The 20,872-nt window shown below is 44.8% G+C and overlaps 6 protein-coding genes across 10 annotated transcripts; 2 read left to right on the top strand and 4 right to left on the bottom strand.

Annotated features, from left to right (window-relative positions):
• Nucleotides 1–437: 437 nt before the first annotated feature.
• On the bottom strand, nucleotides 438–2,533 carry spi2 (Spi-2 proto-oncogene). Of its 3 annotated transcripts, none has more exons than XM_088288459.1 (5): nucleotides 2,386–2,533; nucleotides 2,235–2,319; nucleotides 2,090–2,163; nucleotides 1,841–1,940; nucleotides 438–815 (listed from the first exon to the last, which is right to left on the bottom strand). In XM_088288459.1, exons 1-5 carry the CDS (start codon nucleotides 2,386–2,388, stop codon nucleotides 508–510), a joined length of 570 nt encoding a protein of 189 aa, XP_088144585.1. In that variant the 5' UTR covers nucleotides 2,389–2,533; the 3' UTR covers nucleotides 438–507. The 3 variants fall into 3 exon arrangements, with proteins under 3 accessions (XP_088144585.1, XP_088144586.1, XP_088144584.1); XM_088288460.1 differs by having other exon boundaries at nucleotides 2,090–2,160; XM_088288458.1 differs by having other exon boundaries at nucleotides 2,235–2,406.
• Nucleotides 2,534–3,064: 531 nt separating this feature from the next.
• On the bottom strand, nucleotides 3,065–4,880 carry spic (Spi-C transcription factor (Spi-1/PU.1 related)). 2 transcript variants are annotated; one of them, XM_088288451.1, is made up of 5 exons: nucleotides 4,793–4,880; nucleotides 4,620–4,707; nucleotides 4,425–4,537; nucleotides 4,216–4,327; nucleotides 3,065–3,699 (listed from the first exon to the last, which is right to left on the bottom strand). In XM_088288451.1, exons 1-5 carry the CDS (start codon nucleotides 4,841–4,843, stop codon nucleotides 3,266–3,268), a joined length of 798 nt encoding a protein of 265 aa, XP_088144577.1. In that variant the 5' UTR covers nucleotides 4,844–4,880; the 3' UTR covers nucleotides 3,065–3,265. The 2 variants fall into 2 exon arrangements, with proteins under 2 accessions (XP_088144577.1, XP_088144578.1); XM_088288452.1 differs by having other exon boundaries at nucleotides 4,216–4,324; nucleotides 4,793–4,855.
• A 502-nt stretch (nucleotides 4,881–5,382) lies between these two features.
• LOC148341172 (uncharacterized) lies at nucleotides 5,383–8,220 on the bottom strand. The gene has a single exon (XM_088288461.1). It carries the CDS (start codon nucleotides 8,156–8,158, stop codon nucleotides 7,652–7,654), a length of 507 nt encoding a protein of 168 aa, XP_088144587.1. The 5' UTR covers nucleotides 8,159–8,220; the 3' UTR covers nucleotides 5,383–7,651.
• A 1,487-nt stretch (nucleotides 8,221–9,707) lies between these two features.
• atp6v1e1b (ATPase H+ transporting V1 subunit E1b) lies at nucleotides 9,708–13,148 on the top strand. Its single transcript, XM_088288457.1, has 10 exons — nucleotides 9,708–9,869; nucleotides 9,967–10,028; nucleotides 10,594–10,659; nucleotides 10,828–10,937; nucleotides 11,105–11,171; nucleotides 11,236–11,325; nucleotides 11,508–11,576; nucleotides 11,656–11,750; nucleotides 11,822–11,909; nucleotides 12,759–13,148. Exons 2-10 carry the CDS (start codon nucleotides 9,996–9,998, stop codon nucleotides 12,819–12,821), a joined length of 681 nt encoding a protein of 226 aa, XP_088144583.1. The 5' UTR covers nucleotides 9,708–9,869; nucleotides 9,967–9,995; the 3' UTR covers nucleotides 12,822–13,148.
• A 65-nt stretch (nucleotides 13,149–13,213) lies between these two features.
• On the top strand, nucleotides 13,214–17,328 carry ada2b (adenosine deaminase 2b). Its single transcript, XM_088288450.1, has 10 exons — nucleotides 13,214–13,376; nucleotides 14,087–14,410; nucleotides 14,565–14,784; nucleotides 14,852–15,062; nucleotides 15,279–15,406; nucleotides 15,471–15,561; nucleotides 15,627–15,735; nucleotides 15,831–15,988; nucleotides 16,221–16,423; nucleotides 16,503–17,328. The coding sequence occupies exons 1-10, from the start codon at nucleotides 13,325–13,327 to the stop codon at nucleotides 16,588–16,590; spliced, it is 1,584 nt and encodes a 527-aa protein (XP_088144576.1). The 5' UTR covers nucleotides 13,214–13,324; the 3' UTR covers nucleotides 16,591–17,328.
• Nucleotides 16,886–19,459, bottom strand: rad51ap1 (RAD51 associated protein 1). 2 transcript variants are annotated; one of them, XM_088288456.1, is made up of 9 exons: nucleotides 19,275–19,459; nucleotides 19,145–19,197; nucleotides 18,452–18,557; nucleotides 18,270–18,382; nucleotides 18,136–18,201; nucleotides 17,986–18,063; nucleotides 17,770–17,925; nucleotides 17,410–17,520; nucleotides 16,886–17,261 (listed from the first exon to the last, which is right to left on the bottom strand). In XM_088288456.1, the coding sequence occupies exons 1-9, from the start codon at nucleotides 19,289–19,291 to the stop codon at nucleotides 17,134–17,136; spliced, it is 828 nt and encodes a 275-aa protein (XP_088144582.1). In that variant the 5' UTR covers nucleotides 19,292–19,459; the 3' UTR covers nucleotides 16,886–17,133. The 2 variants fall into 2 exon arrangements, with proteins under 2 accessions (XP_088144582.1, XP_088144581.1); XM_088288455.1 differs by having other exon boundaries at nucleotides 16,900–17,261; nucleotides 17,410–17,529.
• Nucleotides 19,460–20,872: the final 1,413 nt, after the last annotated feature.

Below are 20,872 nucleotides of genomic sequence, written 5' to 3'. Positions count from 1 at the left end.
TGAAACTACCTCACTTAAACTGGGACCAAATGTATGCACGTCTAATTTTAGCAAGCAATGATGACATTTCCACATAAACAAACAGCAATTCAAACTCAATATGCACTTATTAAGTTAATGGCATGTGGCCTTTCTTGGTAACAGACACTCGCTGCCCCCCGTTGGCCCATTTATAACCGCGGCGGTGGGCTCCTGCATTAAATGCTGGGCTTAGGGGGCGGGTGTCATGTGGGCACGGGGCTGCACAGAGCTCAAAACCATTTGGTATTGTCGGCAATGCACTGAGAGTTCACATCACAGGGGTGATTTAGCCATGAGGTCACAAGCGCACTGAAGAAGGGCGGGGCGGGCTGGGGTGAGGCAGGGGCTCTTTAATGGTGGTTAGATGGACTCTAGTGACACCTTGTGGTTTTTCTTTTTATTGGACATGACACTTACAAAGTAGACTTGATATTTAACAGCCCGGGGACGATATAAACTCCAGTGAATGTTCAGCTCTGGTTTGCGTTACAGATCTCCACGGTGACGGTTGTGCAGCAGCATCAGGGTGTGCTCGCTGAACTGATACGTGAGCTTCTTCTTCACCTTGACGATCTCGCCGGAGCGGGCATAGTTCCTCAGGGCACGAGACATCTTCTGGTACGTCATGGGCCGCTTGTTGCCCTTCCTCTGGCCCCACAGCGCCGCCAACTGGTCCTTGTTGTGGGCGGAAAAGCGGAAGACGCCTGAGGATGACGGCACCCACGACACGCAGTGGGCCATGGCGGGGTCCTCCAGCATCTCGAAGAGGAAGTGAAAAAGACGAAGCTTCCGACCTGCACGACAGAATATTTGGTCAGTGTCTTGTATTTTTCATTTTTAGCTCATAAAATCTCACAAAAGTTTTAAATGTGGTAGTACATGTCAATTTCCACCAAAAGGGTTGATTAAAGGAAAGCTATTTTTTGAACCGCATATTTTACAGTCGACCCCGCTATTCGCGGAGAATAAAGAGCAGGTCGGTCCGCGAATAGCAAAAACACGCAAATAATTGAAGGCCATTGAGCTGCTTATTATAAAATATTATTGTTTTATGCATGATACATTTTTTTATTAACTCATTCACTGCCATTGTCGGCTAAAGACGTCAAAGATCCTTTTTTTATTTTTTTTTTAACTCGGCTGGTAGCGAATGAGTTAACAGGCAGAATAATCTGTATTTTTTTTTTCAAGCGCTTTTTGAAAATGTATTTACCAAATTAGATCTAATATAATTTAGTGTCTATCTATTTAGGATGCTAAATCGAGACAAATTTGAGTCCGTTTTTTGTGTGTCGAGCTTAGCAGTGTAATTTGAAGCCTTCAATTCTGCCACTGTACCCAGTTGCAAGTCTCAAGAACCCATGCCTGAAACGACGGGTTGGTGAGGTGGCCATTTTAGGGTAATTTGAAACTGTCATTTAACAACAATGCTTCTTATTTGTGATTTGTTCATTCGTGATCCCAAACATTTTTTGGGGTGTTTATCAGAGGCTTTCTAGTCTGTAACATTTGCCAATGCAAATATGCTGGAGGGTGAAAGCCAGAATTGGAGGGCGTCACGTTTCACTGACAATATATTCCTGACAGTGTAACAAACCCACATCTGTGCCACACCACTTACTGTTAATCATTTCCTCAAAAGCAGCAATTCCCAGAAAATAATTAGCGGGTAAGCGAGCAAAACGGTTGCCACAAACACTGTGGTTATCTAATAAATATGTAAAAAAGATGCTTGCATTGTTTATGATCTCTTTGCTCTGAGCCGGCAAGCTCCCGTGACAATAACTGTAGAAGGTGAGAGAAAAAAAGGAGAACTCACCGCTGCCCGCCGGCGAGGCCTGATGTTTGCTTAATTGTCTCGTGGTCACGGAGGCAGCCGAGGGCTCGCATGGCGCCGCCTCAGGGCCACCTGGGATGCTCTAGCACAGACAAAATGACAGTGGCGGAGTGCTGTAGCAAACTAGAGCAAAGATAATGTACCGTATCATGAAAAAGAAACTGAAACTATTGCACAATTATTCACGATTCAAAATGAGGATAATCATTTAAGAATAGTTTTAATGCTCACAGGCGGTTCACGAGGCTTCCAGTATTGCTCCCAAGTGTCGTTTGCCACACTGGTTGCATCCTCCTGCACACCTGCTGTCAAATGCAACATCACATCAAATACTACCTTACCCCCCAAAAAAAAGTAACATTGGCGATCCTTTTACCGTTGTTTTCCGCGGTTTGTCTGTGGTACTCTTCTAAGAATTCTAAAATCACCTCCAAGTCAGACTGAGCCTCCTGGTAAGAATTCTGAAGGAGTCGTAAATAGTCAGTATTTGATATTCTGCGAGTGAGATATTGCTCATTGCTCATTACCATCGCTGCTCGTCACGTCGATGCGAATAACGTCCAAAAAGTACGTCAGGGTGCTGTTCTTATACCTCCCCCAAAGGGAGTGAAGGTTTGTGAGCCCCGCCGCTGACAATGGGCTCCATGCCGCAACAACGCCAGCAGCAGTAGCAGCTAGTAAGCCGTCAACAAAAGCCCCCCCAGAGCTGACCACATCCTCCCCTCTGGGGCCGATAAGGCCGCGTCTGGACCCCACCGCCACTCTCTCAGGAAAAACACACTTGCGGCCATATTTTTCCTCACAGGATGTGTCGAGAAAGTCGCAACGGCCTTGTTGTAATAAAGTTACTTTCTTTGGCCGTTAGCATTCCGAGGCTTAAATGAATTTGCCATTGTAGGGCTGCTTTTCCCATTCTCAAAAATCCCTTCAGATTTTGGGAAAATTCATCCCCTAAAGTCAGTGTCAAATTCAGTCCCTGTACCCTTGACAAGTCATATTTTGCGTGGTGTGGCGAACCAAACGTTTAACAACACGCGAGCTTGAGTGAAGTGAAAAAAGAAGAGACGCAGTCGTTAATTCACTTTGAGCCGTTTATTGAATGAGACAAAAGCTCAGATACAAAATGAAGACACTTGCACGGAGCATGCAGAAGATGCTCATTTTGAACTCAAAACAGCCGATTAAATTAGGCACTTTTTTTTTTCATTTCATTTTTTTTTACAATTTTTATATACAGCAATATTTTTTTTATTAGAATAATGTAACAAAAATATGATGGTGTTTTGGGCGCTGTTACAGATTATTTGCGTTCAATTTGACAGACTTGGTCATGAAACGAATTAAAATGAAGGATTTGGTAGGTTACATTTGCAGAAAGTAGGAATGCCATCGAGTCTGTGAAATGTTTCAACAAAGTGTGTTGAAATCGGCAGCATGCTCATAGTCCTGCGCCGGGCATTTTCCGTACCAGCTCTGCCAGTCGGGTGCCGCCAGGCCACAGTAGCTTTGCACGGCGGGCCGGCTTGGCGGCGTCCCGCTCGGGGCCCGCCCCGAGCCCAACCTGTGCAAGACGTCGGGGTTGAACTGGTAGGTGAGCTTGCGGCGCACCTTGACGATCTCGCCCGTGCGGCTGTAGTTGCGCAACGCCCGCGCCATCTTTTGGTAGGTCATTGTCTTGCGGTTGCCCTTGCGCTGCCCCCAGCACTCGGCCAGACGCTCCTTGTTCTTGGACACGAAGTGGAAGGTGCCGCTTTCGCTGTCGCTCCACTGGATGGAGTCGCCCATGTCGGGATCGTGGAGGGCCTCGTGGAGGTATTCGTACAGACGCAGCTTCTTGCGACCTGCGTTGCGGCCAACAGATTGAAAATGAAACGACAACAGGACATACATAACGCCCATTTTTAATTTTGATTTTAATTTTTAATTCTACACCACTTGCCTGCCTTGCACACACGCTTCACTCGCTTTAAAGAAATATGATGAGAAATAAAAATAAAATAAAAAGGTTTCAATAGATCGCAAAACATAAGACCCCTCCTGTGGTTAGGTTTATTTGACTCGCAAATAAATATTTTTTAACGTGTCCTATTTAAGTCATTGATTATAGAGAAGGTGGAGAAAACGGGGAGATAATTAAAAAAATGAAATTGTTGAAATGTATTATATATTTTTGTGTATTTAAAATGTATGCAGTATGTATCACGTACAAAAATCAGGTGGATGAAAAATGTATCCAATGGGTAACAATTTTCCACTTTCAGAGCGATATTTAAAATTTTAAAATGAGGCCTTTTGTGGTGTCGTTGTTTTTTTTTCTTTATATGGGGATCAAACTGGTGCGCAGCCATGTGCGTTACCTCTGCTGTTCCTCTGTGATGGAGCGAGGCGTTGAGACGGGTAGAATTGAGATGGTTCACTTTGGTTTGAGGAGAATTCGGGCAACACCTGGCACACCTGGGACCGCATCTGCTATTGTAGCAACAATTATATGTTTGTGTGTGTGTATATATATATATATATATATATATATATATATATATATATATATAATTTAATGATGACTTACTGCACTGGAATCGTGCCAGTCGTATGTGGGGGTCGGCACGTCAGGGTGGGGACCGACCAGGCAGTAGGAGATCTGACACTGCTGCGCGGCCAGGGTGTCGTAGTACGCATACTCTGAGGGCACATAACTCACTCAAAACCATCCTAAAATATGAGTCAATGAAATCCGAAATGTACGCCTGCTTTGATGGGATACCTGAGTCGTAGTAGGGATGAGTGGAATGCTGCTGAATGACGTCGATGGCATCCTGGAAGTGTTGATTGATGTCGTTGTCCCAGCAGTGCTGCAGCGTAATCATATGGTTGGATGAAATGTATGAACTTGTCTCGTTGATGACAAGCGAATTGTTGACTAATGTGTGCACTTACCATCTTGTAGGAGTGAGTGTGGCCCTCGGGCGAGGAGTTTTCTGCCCTCATCAGTTGATGCGATCCTTGGACAGGTAGGAAACATTTTCCGCTACCTGTCCACTGGCATAAATAGTCAGAGGACGCGTAATTTAAATGCGTTAACGTCACAATGTAATGTAGCCGTGATACACTTCTCTTTTTGTGTGCGTGTGCGTGTGCGTGTGTGTGTGTTTGGGAGGCACAGATACAGTAGATATGGCAGTATTGAGATTAAAAGAAAACAAAACAATGAATCTTGCTCGGAATCTGAGCCTGCAAATTGATTGGAAGCATTTTGTCTGTTGTGCTTAGTTGTTCACAATCGCTGCCCCGATATTTGCATGTCAACCTCAACCACTGCTGCTTGCCTGGGAATAAAAACCACAACACAGCAGGTGGAGTGAAAATCCATTCTTAATATTACTGCATTTACTTATTATTTAATATTTATTTATATATATATATATAGTCTCCTCCAACAAAAACAAAAAATTGGCCTTGTCGTTCCAATACCTTTGTTACATTTTCTTTTTATTTTTTGTAGTACAAATTTACAAATGTGTTTTTTACATTGTCATTTGTTTACTCTCTTAATATCAGTTAAGACTCCAACTGTTTTCCTTCACTTTAAATTCTGATCAAAAGTCCCACCTGAACTCAATTCAAATGTATTCTATCGCCATGTGTTGCGTTGTCCGCCAACTGTCCACTAGTCTGGCGTGTTGCCAAAACTCAAGCGTGATATGCGTGCTGCCCATTGAAGGTTAATAGTTAACACAATCCAATGTGGCAAACACACAACAGTGTGCGCCCTCTTCAAATAAACACCTTTTCTTTTTTTTCCTCTTTTGAGAAGTCCATTTATCTCCTGCGCCGCGTTTTAAATATCAACCGACTTGCTCCTCAAGTTCCCCTTTCGGGCCCGTTAAGTGTGCACACGAGCCATAACCGTGAATAAAAAAAAAAAAGATTAAAAGTGATTATGGGAAAGAGGGAAAGCCGCAGGTGAGACGGCATGTGATATTGTGTTTACTCATTACAATGTCGTCTTATTGTTCTCCCACACCTTGCCTCGCTCACTTGTGTTTGTGCAGGCATGCAAATGTGTGTGAGTGTTTCCTGCTACGCCTGATTACACAAAGAACCACAAAGCTTTGCTCCCAATACACCTTTCCCGCTTTCCATTTGGGGTGGGGGGGTTGTTATGTTTCTAGGGGGGGGGGGTACGCCTCCATAAATAAGCGACCGCAACATGTCAGACGGCCGCTGAAGCGTGACGACTGCACACAGGTGTTTTGGCGTCATGTTGTTATCTTTTGGGGCAAGTTGTCGGACACTTGATTAGGGACACCCGCAAAGTGTCAAACACAGGAGAGAGTTCACAGAATAGTGCTCATCATTCCTGTGAAAGTGGAGGGAATTTCCATACTTTAAGTTGTAGTATGTGAGATGCTTACTTATTAGGCTATCAGGTCATTTTTATGGGGAATAAAAAGATAGAATTAAAAAAGTGTGTATGTGTGTATGCGTGCGCTGTGGCATATTTTCTGGTGTTTTTTCCACCCCTATCAGTACAAACAAAGAAGCGAGTGCGTTCCTTCCTCTTCTTCATTCAATAGCTGCTTGCATGACCGCACAGTCCAACCCATTGTTCTTCTTTAATATTTTTACTGTCACCCAGTGTGAAAATAAAGAAGTGTCGCTGAGCCAATCTCAGAAAGTCACGCACGCTCGTGAAAAAAAAGCAGCATTGCCTTTTCATTTCTTATGGGAAGGTTGAGCAGCAGGTTCCTGGGGTGTTTGCTTAAAGGCTGTAATGTGCCAGAGTGGCCAGCAGCTGGCAGGAAAGAGCTACACGTGTCACGTTTACTTCTGTTCAAGACCTATTCAGGAGAAAATCTAATGGTGCCTTGAGATACAAGATTAATTCAATCTCGGACCAAGCTTGCAACTCGAATCATCTTTCCACATTGAAATGAATGAAAATGTCATTCATACGTTACGTCCTCTCCAAAAAACACAACCAAACTTTTTGTAATGTTTTTTTTAATAAGGAAAATGTCACTCTGAATAATTGTACTTTATAAAAAAATATCCATTGCTTCATGCACCGTTACGTAACAACTAGGGTCCTATTTGTTAGCTCGCAAGTGAAAGCAAAAAAACGACTGCTCTTAACTCCCCAAAAAAGTCATATCTAAAGACACCAATTAATAACATGAATTTCTAGTACAAAGGACTTTGAGTGACTCAGCATTGACACAGTATGTAGATGCTTCCATATTTGGAAGTTGGATGATGGAGAGGCACAAAGGCACCAAAACATTAGAAATCATTTCTATTCTCTGTTTGTTACTGTCAAGGCCATGAGCTCTGCTGTGAGCTGAGGTAGCACAAAAACAACCGTCAAACCACAATGAATGGCCACGTGTGTCAAATTGCTGAATTGTCAAGTGGAATAGTGAAGACAAAAGAAAAGAGGCTGCGTTCGGAATCGCCACTACATACTTTGCCATTGTGTCGTGTTGCTCAAATTCACACTCAATAATATAATATAATATAATCAAGCATTCTAACTTTCACTGAGAATGAAAATGGATTTTGTATAATCAAACACAATAACGTGCATGTGATGATATTTTTGTCCACTCTAGTTAGCCGTGTTTAAAATTTACTGTCGCACCCCTGATTTTGAGTGGCTTTAAAAGGATTGTCCTAGCCAGGTGAGTGATGTGGGTGTCAGGTCCACTATATAAAACTCACTATATCATAATTAGGCAGTCAGGAATGAGTGAATGATTCAGAACACAGCCAGAGTCTTTTTTTTTTTTTTTTTTTTTACTTCCTGCAGTAAGCCACTGCGCCGTACGCCATCACGCCTACCACAGCCACTAAAGCGGCGCCCCCGCACAGCAGCACGGGCAGATCAGCGGGACCCCCCGCTTTGGACCGCTCCTCGGAGGGGATGTCCTGGGCGACCACCGGAGGGAGGATGGACGAGGGCGGGAGGAGGCCCGAAGTGGCGTGCGGGGGCTCCTCTGCGGCTGTGGCGGAGGGCGTGGGCGTGGAAGTGGTTGAGGGCGGCTCCAGCCGGAAGACGGGCAGCGGGGGCAACGCCATGGGGGGCAGCATTTGTATGAACTCCGCCTGAGGCTCCTCCGATGACACCACGAGCTCCTCACTCTCTGGAGACTGGAGGTCCAACACGCTGGTCTGAAGCTCCTCCTCTTCCTCTTCCTCCTCCTCCAGGTGCACCATGTCGGAGTTGGAGGAGTGGTTCTCCGCCGCAGCGCCATTGTCGCTGTCGTCCAGGCTCTTGGCGTCCTCGGGGTCCACATCGCCCATGGTGGACCAGGACTCGGCCAGCAAGCTCTCGCTCTGCCAGGGTTCGGGGCTCAGTGCTGGCGCGGCGGTCTCGCCTGCGGCCTTGCCCTCCAGAATGGCGACTGCTGGGACACAACAGATTGAGGTCAGTAGTGAACTACCTCATGTCACTCGTCCTGGAAAATGATTGACCAATTTTATTATTTTCAGACATTTCTGCATTTTACTAGTTTCCAGCGTGTGCGTGCCTCAAGCGTGACACACGAAGGTGACTTCTCCTCACCCCGCGTGTCGCGACTCCGCCGCCCATTGTGGAAAGTATTCACCAGCCAGCCGGCCGGCCCGTGCCCAGAATACACGCGGCGATCCGTGCCCGCTGTCTCTATTTGACACACGTTGACTCGTGTTTGCTTAGCATCGGCGCAAAATAAACATCACGCTTGTAATGGAATTACCATCACTTATTTTACAACGTCACAACGTAAGGCAAGATGGTCACCCTCACTGCTCTAAAATGCCACCCAATAATTTGTTGGTATGTGCTTCTGTTTTGGTTAACAACTTGGTTTGTTTCCTATATATAAAAACCCAATCTCATTCTCCAAAATACCTGTTGTTGTACTTCTTCTGAACACAGAGTTTACTGACCCCACGGTTTGGTCGTCAATCCCATCATCAATCATTGAAGTTAGCCACACACACGTTAATCCCCGCGTACGCACGCTTTGTGATCCTCCTTAACTTTACTTTAATTGGATTCCCACTAGCCCCATCCCGGCCATAAAGGGACATGACTCAAATGTACAAACCACTCGCTTCATATTACAATGATAAAAGTGACTGACACGCTCATTCAAGTGCAAGGTTACCGTCTGCCCTTCACTTCGCTGAAATGACCCAGGGTGACCTTTGTTACCCTTTGCATGTCCACACGCACAGCATTCATTTGAATGAAAACGAAAGGCATATCCTTGACTCAAGGACTCAAACATTTCTGTCCACACGAAACCCTGAGCATACCTGGTTGTTGCTGGTGAACTGCGAGATGGCAAATTCGTTTGGAGAGCAGAGTGCAGTGTGAATTAAGACGCAAAGTCACACGAGGCAAGCAACAGGCAGGCAGACATGCACGCTAGGTATCAGCTGCACAAATAACACAATGTTCAAGCTCTCGCTCCCTCTCTCACCCGCCCTTCCCTCCAACTCCATGACCATGACATAACACTTGGCCGTGGATCTGCCATGGGTGACTCCGCAGGTGGGAAAAAATATTTTGAGTCCTTAATCAGACTTTAACCTGAGTGTAAACAGTAACAATTAATATTTGATTGGTGAGTTAATATGAGACATCACATGATGTAATATAAATCCGTTGTAACATTTAGACTCAACATCCATTGACAAGTGTGATTAAAATGTTAAAATATATATTTTAACGTGCTAATACATAGATGCAATATATTGTTTACAGTTTTATTTTTTTAATTTGTATATATTTAATTTAACACAATTAACCAGTTTTTATGCATTTTTAGGATTTATTTCGTTCAGTGACGAGTATAAACGTCACTCTCTACGTCCGCGTCACCCTCGCGCCTGATTGGCCACAAAGCGGGAAGTAAACATCACGTGTTCTGGCCAGTCAGCTGACCCTCAATCTGAATTGAAGACGTCTCTTACGACTCACGACCGCCAGGATTTGCTCATTCGTCGTCGTGTGCACATTTTTCGGGTGAATTAAAATGTTGTCGATTAGCACGCGAGAGTTTTGTTGGAATGTTGCGTTGCAATGAAATGTTGCTGACATTTGTGTGTACGATTCATGACAGGCCCGAGCTAGCGAGCAGCAGCAGCGACCATGGCGCTTAGCGATGCCGACGTTCAGAAGCAGGTAACCAAGACTTTTTATTTTAAATATCTATATATTTTGGAAAAAAATCTATATATTTTTGCCGTAGGAACGAACGATGTTATTCGTCGATTTGCTTGGCTGACGCTGCCATTAGGCTCGCCAGAAACCGCTAGCATCCTGCTCATGACATTGAGATACTCCGCGAGGTTAATGTTAAAATATGTAAGATCATGGTCGTTTTAATTATTTTTATTGATTTATTTATTGGGGCTGGTGTTGGGCGTTCGTGTCAAAGCGAAACGTGAACAGTTGGAGTCATCCTGACCAGTGATCACGTGACAATCACATGACAGACACCGTATGAGGAACTGCTGTGGTGAATGAAAATGTGTCAATAAATGTTGAATTTTAAAACTGATGATTGCAGTCGAAGGTGACACTCATGATTTGTGACTGAAAGGTGCAAGAATTCCTCACAGATCTGAAAACCAGCTGCTTCACAGCATCATGTCACAAAACGTTCTAGTTATTAGCGCAAACACTTTGTTATAAAACCATAAATAAAATAGCAATTTGCCAAAGTTTTCCTCCTTCATGTCCACAGATCAAGCACATGATGGCTTTCATCGAGCAGGAGGCCAACGAGAAAGCAGAGGAGATCGACGCTAAGGTGTGATGATCACGATGACTCAATAACTTCATACTTATACTTATAAAGTGTCAAAGACTGATGATTAATACATCAACCATAAAAATAAACATTAATGAATACCTGTCTCTTGTAGCATTACAGAAATTTCAAACATTCATACAGTCGGTTTTGCGTTTCCCCCTGCAGGCTGAGGAGGAGTTCAACATTGAGAAGGGCCGCCTGGTGCAAACTCAGCGTCTGAAGATCATGGAGTACTACGAGAAGAAGGAGAAGCAAATTGAGCAGCAGAAGAAAATGTGAGTGGCGCGTGCCCTGCGTTCCCCGTGATTGCGTTTAGTTGTCGTATGCGGCGCAGTGGCCTCCTGTGTGACCTGTCGGCTCCCTCCGCTGTCCGCGCGCACAACAACGGCCACTTAAAGGCGCTAAAGTGTGCCAACGTGTGTGTCATTTGTCTGTTGAACAGCCAAATGTCCAACCTGATGAACCAGGCCCGCCTCAAGGTCCTCAAGGCGCGCGACGACATGATCTCTGTAAGTTGCACGCTCGTCAATGACGTTGAGTTTTTTATTTTTTAAGTGATTTCTTTCCTTTCAGGATATGATCAATGAGGCCCGTCAGCGGCTCGCCAACGTGGCGCGAGACCCGGCCAGGTACTCCGCGCTGATCGACGGCTTGGTCCTGCAGGTCAGGATCCCTCACACGATTACCACGAACAATAATGTCTTTATTTCATTGCAGTCAGCGTGCAGCAAAATCACATTCAAACGCCACGCACATTACATCACTCCGACCCCAGCTCTTGATGACACTCACTAGGCCACGCCCCTTAAAGGCACTCTTTCACTTTCCTCTCATTCCTTCTCCAGGGTTTGTATCAGCTGCTGGAACCCAAAGTGACCATTCGATGTCGCAAGCAAGACGTCCAGTTGGTGCAAGTGAGTCTTTGTCGTCATTATCGTTCCTTTCTGGAGATTCGCTTGACCCGATCACGCCGTCGCGCCTCTCCACTTGCAGGCGTCCATCCAGAGGAACATGCCCGTCTACAAGGCTGCCGTGAAGAACAACCTGGAGGTCCGCATCGACCAGGACAACTTCCTCGCTCCCGACCTGTGAGTGCCGCCCACCCACTTTTTGGGAATTTGCACTTGAAACGCAAATGACAAAGTGAGCGCTTTGACAGCTCCGGAGGTATCGAACTCTACAACAGAGACGGCAAGATCAAAGTGGCCAACACCCTGGAGAGCCGACTGGACCTCTTGGCTCAGCAGGTGACAACACACCGCTTTATATTAACAAACAAGATGTATTTATTTCTGCACTTAGATAAAGAAATCAGATCAGAAAATCAATTGATCAAGGAAAGAATGAAGATCATGAGCTATACACATTTTTATGCGTCAAAAAATGACATTAAATATCAATTATGGTATCTAATATTGAAACATTTTTGGGGCTACTAAGAAATCATATTAGTTATTAAAATGAATTTATACACAGTTGTCCTCCTTTTGAACAGCTTTCCTTGTCCCCGTTGCTCGTTCAATGAATGCACTCACTGTTCATTTTTTTAGCAGCGTTGATGGTTCAATTGAGGTCCGGGAATTAATCAATAAAATGAGTCTTGATTCGATTTGGAAAAAGTACGGAGTTACTTTCTGCGAGCAGACCAAAAAAAAAATGTTCCTCACAGACACTAAACAGCCTCCGTAAGCTTCTAATAACATTTATCAGCCATTCCGTTTCATTGAATTTAAAGTTGAACAATAAGCCTTTCACATTCACGCAACCTTGCTGCAAATAATGACTAATACACGGTGTGTCATGAGGGAAACTCACCGCCCAATAAAGGCCATTAATCACCAAATATTTTAAAACAACAAAAATAGGTTTTCTTTGGATCTATGCAAAAAATCTATGAAATAATTTCCCCCAAAAATATTGGGAATAACACAGACTATAAAAAAAATTGTCTTGTTTTACATGTTTTTTGTCAAGCTGTTTTTCCTCCATTGTGGTTTTCAATTTGGCCACATGATCGATTTTTCATTCGCGCTCGCAAACAATCCGTCTTTTGTCTGATTGTTGTGTTGCCCCTTTGTGTGTCGCAATGTCCCTAGATGATGCCCGACATCCGAGTGGCCCTTTTCGGCGCCAACCCCAACCGCAAGTTCATGGACTGAGAAGCCCCGCCCCCTTTTTTCTGTATTCTTTCCATGTTCTATTGATTTTGGCCACATTCCTGTTGTTATTATTATTGTGTGCGTGCGTGTGTGTATGATGTGTTATCGATGTATTCCTCTGCGCATGAAGGAACGCCATTACATGGCAGCAGGGGCCGGGGTTACTTGCTGGATTGTGACCTCCATGAAGTAAGTTAGAATATTTCAAGAGTTAATTTATTCTTTCACCTTAGACGGAACATTGTCTGAATATGAGCTTGCCCGTCTAAATTATGTATGTCATGTGCTGTGAACGTACAATATGATAATAAAATATTTGAGTGGTGATCGCTCCGCATCACGTGTGTCCTCACAGTGCTCACACGCACACGCACGCACACGCATCCACCCACCAACACACACGCACTGCTTGTTAGTTAATCACATGCTATTTGTCAGACAAAAATGCCTCAATAATCCCGTTGCGGCCAGTGTTGTGCTGACTCGTTCGGCAGGGACGAAACATGCACAGTCTTGCGGGCAGACGAGGACGACGGAGTGAACACACCACCTTTTGTAAGTACTTTGACTTGTTCTAAGTTGTGTTTTAGTCAGTTTTGTCCTTTTTCCTTGTTTTTGTACTGCTGTGTAAATGACGGAAGATGTCGGGTGATTTCATGTTCCTCATTTAGTTTGACGTGATGCACTTTTAAGAACAAATATTGAAACAGGCAACACAATTTCCTCTATAAAAGAAATCTCAATATACCGGTAATGCTCGGAAGTTGACGTACCTGGCTGAATTCGTTAAATGATGGCTGGTTTTTTTTGTTTGTTTTTTTTGGGAGAAATACGACTTAGATAAATATTGTTTAAAAAAAAATAATAAAAATCCTATTGAATTGAATTCGCCACGCATCTTAAAAAATCTGCTAGGGTGTGAAAACCAGTGCAACTTAAAATTACACAAACGGCATGTGTTCATCAAAAATTGAAAGTTTCAGTTTTTCATAAACAAAAAAATATATTTTTTCAATTATGGTAGATTTTTGATTTAACTGTTATTTAAAATTTTTTTATGTGATTTGGAAAGGCTAAAATTGTTGAATTTTTTTCACTACATTTGCATTAGGTTAGAATGTTTTCGTTTTGGGATGTTTGCTTTTAGTATCAATGTGGTTGTCAAGGTAACTATCAATATCAAAATGCTCAGTGCAGTTCAGACAAGCTGCAAATTACAGCTCAAATTATGTTGTCTCTCGTCTTTTAACTCTTCTGTCTCGAAGGTGAACAGCGCCCCCCTGTGGCACCTTTGGGCATGTCCGCCTCCTTCCCTCTGGCGGTGCTGACCCTCCTGTGGTTGTGGGCAGCTGTGGCGGGGATGCCTGACCCCAGCCAGCGAGACCTGCTGATGCGCCTGGAGGCGTCCAAGCAGACGGGCGGCGGCATGGCGCTCACGCCGGGCGAGCTGCGATTGGACGACAAGCTTCGGCGGCTGAAGGAGCGAGAGATGGAGGCCAAGCCCTTCCCGCCCGCCGTCCACTTCTTCAAGGCCAAGAGCCTCATACGCGACAGTCCCATCTTCAAGCTGCTGCAGGACATGCCCAAAGGTGACCGCGCAATGCTGAGAAACAAGCATGCGCACGATTGTTATTGTGTTCTTGAATGGTTATTCCGTAAATGAAAAGAGAAGCACGCACTCTCACGCTGTGATGCTAAATATTGCCCGTGTGGATGCTGAGGGACGAGCATTGTCACCCGCAGGCGGCGCCCTGCACATCCACACCAGCTCCCTTGCGAGCGTCGAGTGGCTGGTGAAGAACGTGACGTACCGACCAAACTGTTACATCTGCTTCACGTGGGACAACTCGGTGCGTTTCGTCTTCTCTGCGCGGCGGCCGTACCCGCGCTGGGACTGCTTCTACTGGCAGCTTCTCAGCACGCTCCGAGCCAAGATGGGCAACGCCGACGGCTTTGACAACAGGTATCAGCCCGCCCGCGCACGTCTCCCCTTTGCTAAAGCGGCCCACTAAACTCAGATCGCTATCAAGCTTGATGCGGCAACTCTCGCTGGTCACGGACGACCCGGAAGGCGCGTACCCGGACCAGGACGCCGTCTGGGACAAGTTCGAGCGCGCCTTCATTGCCACTGCCGGGCTGGTTAGCCACGCCCCCGTCCTGAGGGATTGCTTCAAGCAGGGCCTGTACGAGCTGCACCGAGACAACGTCATGTATCTGGAGCTGCGCAGCGGTCTGTCCAAGGTCTGTCTTTGCTCGTCTGTCTCAGAATTCGTGGCTAATTCGCAGTGTCCTGCCATGTCATGTCCTAGCGTTGGGTGCGCCAAAAATATTCCGGCTATGGATGCTACAAAACTAGCTTTTGCACAATTCCGTAGTTGTCAAAGCATTACTTTTGTTCAATTGCTGAGAGCTGAGCAGGACGACCTATTGTTTTTTTTTTTTCACATTTCCTTCCAGACATACGAGCTGGATGGAACCATCCACGACAAGATGTGGACGCTGAGAACTTTTCAAGACGTCACCAGGAAGTTTGTGGCCGATCATCCGGACTTCCTGGGCGCTCGCCTCATCGTAGCCGTGCACCGGTACGCCCGTGCCCGAATGCCTTCATCACTATCGATCACCACTCAAACCGTCCACCGCTCCCAGGTCATCCAGCGCATCCGAGGTGAAGGCGGCCGTGGAGGAGACTGTAGCGCTGCGGCGGGACTTCCCAGACGTGGTGGCGGGATTTGACCTGGTATCAGTTGAGCTTTCCCGCCGTCGCGACGCCACACAGTTGGTAACTCTGGTCTCGTATGGCAGGTGGGCAGGGAGGACAACGGCAGGCCACTTTGGTATTTCCGGGACGTGCTGGAGCTGCCGGCCCGGATGGGCGTCACACTGCCTTACTTTTTTCACGCAGGAGAAACCAGTAGGGTGCTTGAGATCGTTTCAATATTAACTTCCGTGTTGTGACTGAATTCTTCTTCCTACGCGACTTTTACCGTTCCCTTTGACACTGTGAAGACAAAGAAGGCACGGAAGCCGATGAAAATCTTCTGGATGCCCTGCTGTTCAACACCAGCCGCATCGGGCACGGCTACGCCTTGGCGCGCCACCCACTCGCCAAGGAGATGGCAAGGGTGAGGAAGGTGGCGATGGAGGTGTGCCCCATCTCCAACCAGGTCCAGTACAAAAGCCTTCAAATATTGTTTTCTAATTTAGTCACAAATTTTAAAATGTCATAAAATTCAAGATTGTGTTTTTGTCTCCAAATCTCAATTTCCTTAAAACAAGTTCAACTGTAAGCTAAATAGACAAAAAATGATTAGGAGGGGAAAAAAAACAAGTTATTTGCGTCTAATAATCTCATGTCCATGTCTCAGTTCTAACGAGCTTTGCAAACACGTCCAGCAGGTCTTGAAGCTGGTGTCGGACATGCGCAACCACCCGGCAGCGGTGCTGATGTCGGAGGGCCAACCGATGGTGATCAGCTCGGACGACCCGTCCATGTTCGGCACGTCGGGCTTGTCCTACGACTTCTACGAGGCCTTCGTGGGCATCGGCGGCATGCAGGCCAACGTGGGCACGCTGAAGGAACTGGCGCTCAACTCCCTCAGGTGAGGCGCGCTGACATCGAATCGAGGGCGGGCGGTCAGTCAGATATCGGGTAACATCGGCTTCATTGTGGCCCCGCAGGTTCAGCTCGCTGCCGGCGACGCTCAAAGACGCCGGAATGGCCGCGTGGCAGAGCAAATGGGACGCTTTTGTTTCGGCTCACTCATGAGAGCCCAACGGAACCTTTTTTGAACACTTGATGGACTTTGTCGGCGTCACGCTTTGGCTGCGCTAACTCGGGCTTGACCAATGAAATAAGCTTCTTATTTTCTACCCGCCGTGAAATCACCAACAATACAAAGCAAATAAAAAGGACACCAAGATGATTGGACCTGAATAATTAAGAATGCTTCCATCACAAGCTATTGGATTGATCATATCGGTGACCAACAGAGGGCGCCATTCTTGTACTGTGAATCCCTCAAACAGCTTCAACCTTTAATTGAAGTCCCACTTAATTATATTTTGATGAGGCCCCAATACTTTGCTGCTGGAGAATACACTTTTAGTCGACGATTGTCCGTTGCTGATGAAAAGAATGTCTTCCACTTACACTATATGTATTTTATTTTATACCGATTAAATGGCAATGTGACTTAAACTTGACTTTTATTTTCACTTAATGTACCCACAAAACAAAATAGGAAAGCAATATTTCTTGTCTGAATATTTACATGCATTTTAAAAATGAAACTTGTCATTCGTCCTGTGGTTAGGTGCCGGTGCTGCTGGGGTGCAGCGGCTTGACTCGGACGCATCGGGACAGTCCGAGACGAAGGCCCTGACCGGGAGACCTGTCGGCGGGACTCTGGGATGAAGGCGGACTTTTTCCAACTTGACCTGTGGGGTGAAGCAGAAAATTCCGAACTGGTATGTCATCAGTAGGTAGATGAGGTCGTAGTGTGAAGCGGAGGTAGAAAATGCTATACAAGTGACTTTTTTTTTTTTTTTTTCCCCCCTCATTCATGCTTGGACTCATGGCGATTACCTGGTGGGTTCCATTTAGGAATCCTGCCTTGTGCTGGGCTGACTGAGACTGGTGGTTTGGACACGGCAGGTTGAAGCGTCGGGGGGCTTCTTGGCGTGGGCGTACGGGGCGCTGCAGATGCTTAAATGACAAGTTTCTTTTTTTTTTTTTTTTTTTTTAACCAAACATTACAAAATCAACCTGACATGGGATAAAATTAGCCTGTTACCAAGAGGTGGGGCCTGTCAAGTTAACTTATTCCCACGTATTTTTTTTAAAAACAGCCATCTTTTGGCATCTATCAGCATTATAAAATCTTTTTCAGGGGTGTCAGCTGCACATTTTTGTTGTTGTCGACATTCCTTAGAAAACAAATGGAACCTGTCTTGAGTTGCGCTTTCAGCTTGGGCGGCTGTCTTTCTTTTTTGCCGCCAGGACGCTTGTGTGGCTTGAGCTGGTCGCTCTCTTTCTTTTTCTGGCTCTTCTTGTTCACCGTGAACTCCTCGTCATCACTAAGGTCCTCCTCGCTCTCTGAATCTGAAATGGCGATCGTATTAAGACAACAATGCGATCACAAAGGATGTTCGGAGGGGCTACCTGGCGTCAGTTTGGGTTCATAGTCGTCATCGTCAGGATGCCGTCTCGTTTGCTTCTCTTTGGAGATTTCATCCAAGCCTGAAGAAAAATTGAATTGAGCAACTTGTTTGTTTTATTTTAATAAATAAAAAAATGAGATGAAGCTTTTACCCAAAAGTGACGGGTCCACACTGCAGTTGGAGCGGCGCAGTGAAGTGGGGTCTGTGTTCTCATCAGCTGGTAACCACAATGTGAGTTTTTTTTTTTTTTTTTTAATGGCTTTTTACAGTCACACTTGCTCCTACCTTGACCAGCAGAAGACGCTTCTTTTGTCTTGTCTGTGTTACTGTTATTGAGCAGGGAGAGAGTAATTGCCGCTTCCAGATCTCGAGTCAGCAGCTTTTCGTCTAGGGCTTTTCTGGAAGACATTTTGGAATTATACAACGGAAAGCTTTGCGTTTGTCGTTCAGTTTGTGTCCTGATTTACCTGCTTTTGTGGCTCTCCTGGGTTGCATCTTGGCTTGATGTGCTCCTTGGCTCTTGTGATTTGAGCTTCTTGCTGGGTGGGGGTTTCACATCGGCAAAGTCTTCATCTGATAGAAAGGATTGACAATTAGTATGGGGTGCTGGGCTTTCAGGTGACAGTTATGAATGTTCCTAATAATCCATTCACAAACTAAACGGTGCCAAGTTCAGGAATGTGCTTCAGCAAGCGTCCATAAAAATGACTTCTCCGAAATAAACTTTTTTAAATTGAGTATTTCTGTCCGTCTCTTTATTGCCAGTCATACAGCTGAACAAAAAAAATGTTCAACTCAACAGCCTATATTTCACATTTTCAGAGTATTTTGTTTACATTGTATTTAATAAACATGCCGTATTTATGTGAAATATTGGCTCAACGTTTGAGAAACACTATTTGAAAATTACTCATTTTGTCCACATGAGAGAGACAAAACCACAAGTGAGAGCCTTATTTTTGTACTGCAATCCCGGCCAGATATAACAGTGACATTTTTTTGTGTCATTTTAAAGTTTTCTTTCGTTGATTTTATTTTTTGACTCTTGATTGTATTGGTATGCGTGAAAACGCTATAACGTCCGGCTCCTTACGAAAATAAACAACAGACGTCTACGCTACGTTCTTTGACCAAGATGACACTTTAACTAATTCACCCACCGTCGTCGTCAATATTCGTGGAGTCGCAGTAATTGATGCTCTTGGTGGTCTTCCTGTCAGCAACGAAAAGTGCAACATGTGTTGGCTGTTTTATAGCCCAACAACTTCCTCACTTGAAGTGTTTACAAACCTTGCCGGTCGATCCATTTGATGCAAGCTAAACGAAAAGAAAAACAAGATCGGTTGCTTTATGACGTTGAGATTAGAAGAGTTAACTCAGATTCTAATGTAGCAAGGCGGTTTAAAAATGATCCTTGATGAGCTTTGTTGTCAATTTGATTTTGAAGCCGCCCCGCCAGAACGCAGGAGAAGTGACGAAAAGCCATATCCGATCAAATTGGCCACGAAAGTTTGTGCTGGCGGTGCTGGGAATAATTTTAATATATTCCAATTTTGGAGAATATGTCTGTAGAAAGCAGTCTACGTGGAAGATGTGTACAATGTTGAGTTTGAATAATAAAAAATAAATTAAAATTTGAATAAAAAATGTGTCGAATGAATCTGCTGTAGAGAAATAGTCTATGCGATTCTTTGCTTTAAATTTCTGAAATTATTTTAAAGCATAAAACATTTAATTGTCTCTAATTTATTCGAATATGACTATCACAAATATGTCGACGTGAACTGTGTAAGATGCTGAGCTGTTGTTCTTTTTTGTACCTATATTGAAAGTGTCGAATCTGCCGTGGTGAAATTGCTCACACGATCGTTCAAACTAATACAATTAAGTTTTTTGTAGGTAATATATATATATATATATTGGCAGATTTGATGACGTGCCTTTTTATTTGCGTCACATTTTAAAATACGTAATTTAGAGAATTACCAAACTATTAACTGACTAAAACCATATAGGACGCGCGTCCTTTGCTGCGTGTATGCGGTACTACATTTCCACTAATTTCCAAGTGGAGTGTTTTGACCACAATTTTGCAACCCAATGGCATAAAAAACACAAAACCAAATCAACTCCTCCATTTTCGTGGTCCCTAAACGCGCGTTACAAGTCGAGAGTTTGTAATTTCGATGTTCAATAAAGTGTCAAAAATAAGAAGGGCGTTATAAGACGACACGACCTCAATCGTGTAGCACGTTCGCCATCTGCTGAAAATATGCGGTACTACATTTCCACTCATTTCTAAGTGGAGTGTTTTGTCCACTAATTTGGAACCCAATGGCCTAAAAACAAATCAACTCCTCCATTTTCGGGGCCCCTGCACGCGAAATGTAGCACCGCATATTCATTCAGCAGAGAGCGCACGCCCTATACGGTTGAGTTCATGCAGTCTTAAAACGTCCCTCTTATTTTTGCCACTTTATTGAACATCAAAATTACAAACGCACGACTCGTAAAGCGCGTTCAGGGGCCCCGAAAATGGAGGATTTGATTTGGTTTTGTTTTTAGGCCATTGGGTCTCAAATTTGTGGTTAAAACACTCCATTTTGAAATTATTGGATATGTAGTATCGCATTGTAACAGCAGAGGGCGCACGCCCAATACGGTTGAGGTCGTGCCGTCTTAAAACGCCCCGCTTATTTTTGACACTTTATTGAACACCAAAATTACAAACTCTCGACTTGTAAAGCCCGTTCTGGGGCCCAGAAAATGGAGGAGTTGATTTGGTTTTGTGTTTTTCGTGGCCCCCGAACACGCTTAACCAGTCGAGAGTTTGCAATTTTGATGTTCAATAAAGTATCAAAAATAAGTGGGGCGTTATTCGACCGCAC

The sequence above is a fragment of the Idiotropiscis lumnitzeri genome, chromosome 2 (assembly GCF_059441095.1).
Source record: "Idiotropiscis lumnitzeri isolate Australia: NSW breed Sydney's pygmy pipehorse chromosome 2, RoL_Ilum_1.0, whole genome shotgun sequence".
In the NCBI taxonomy this organism is placed as follows: domain Eukaryota; kingdom Metazoa; phylum Chordata; class Actinopteri; order Syngnathiformes; family Syngnathidae; genus Idiotropiscis; species Idiotropiscis lumnitzeri.
This window is presented reverse-complemented; position numbering and strand designations above follow the sequence as displayed.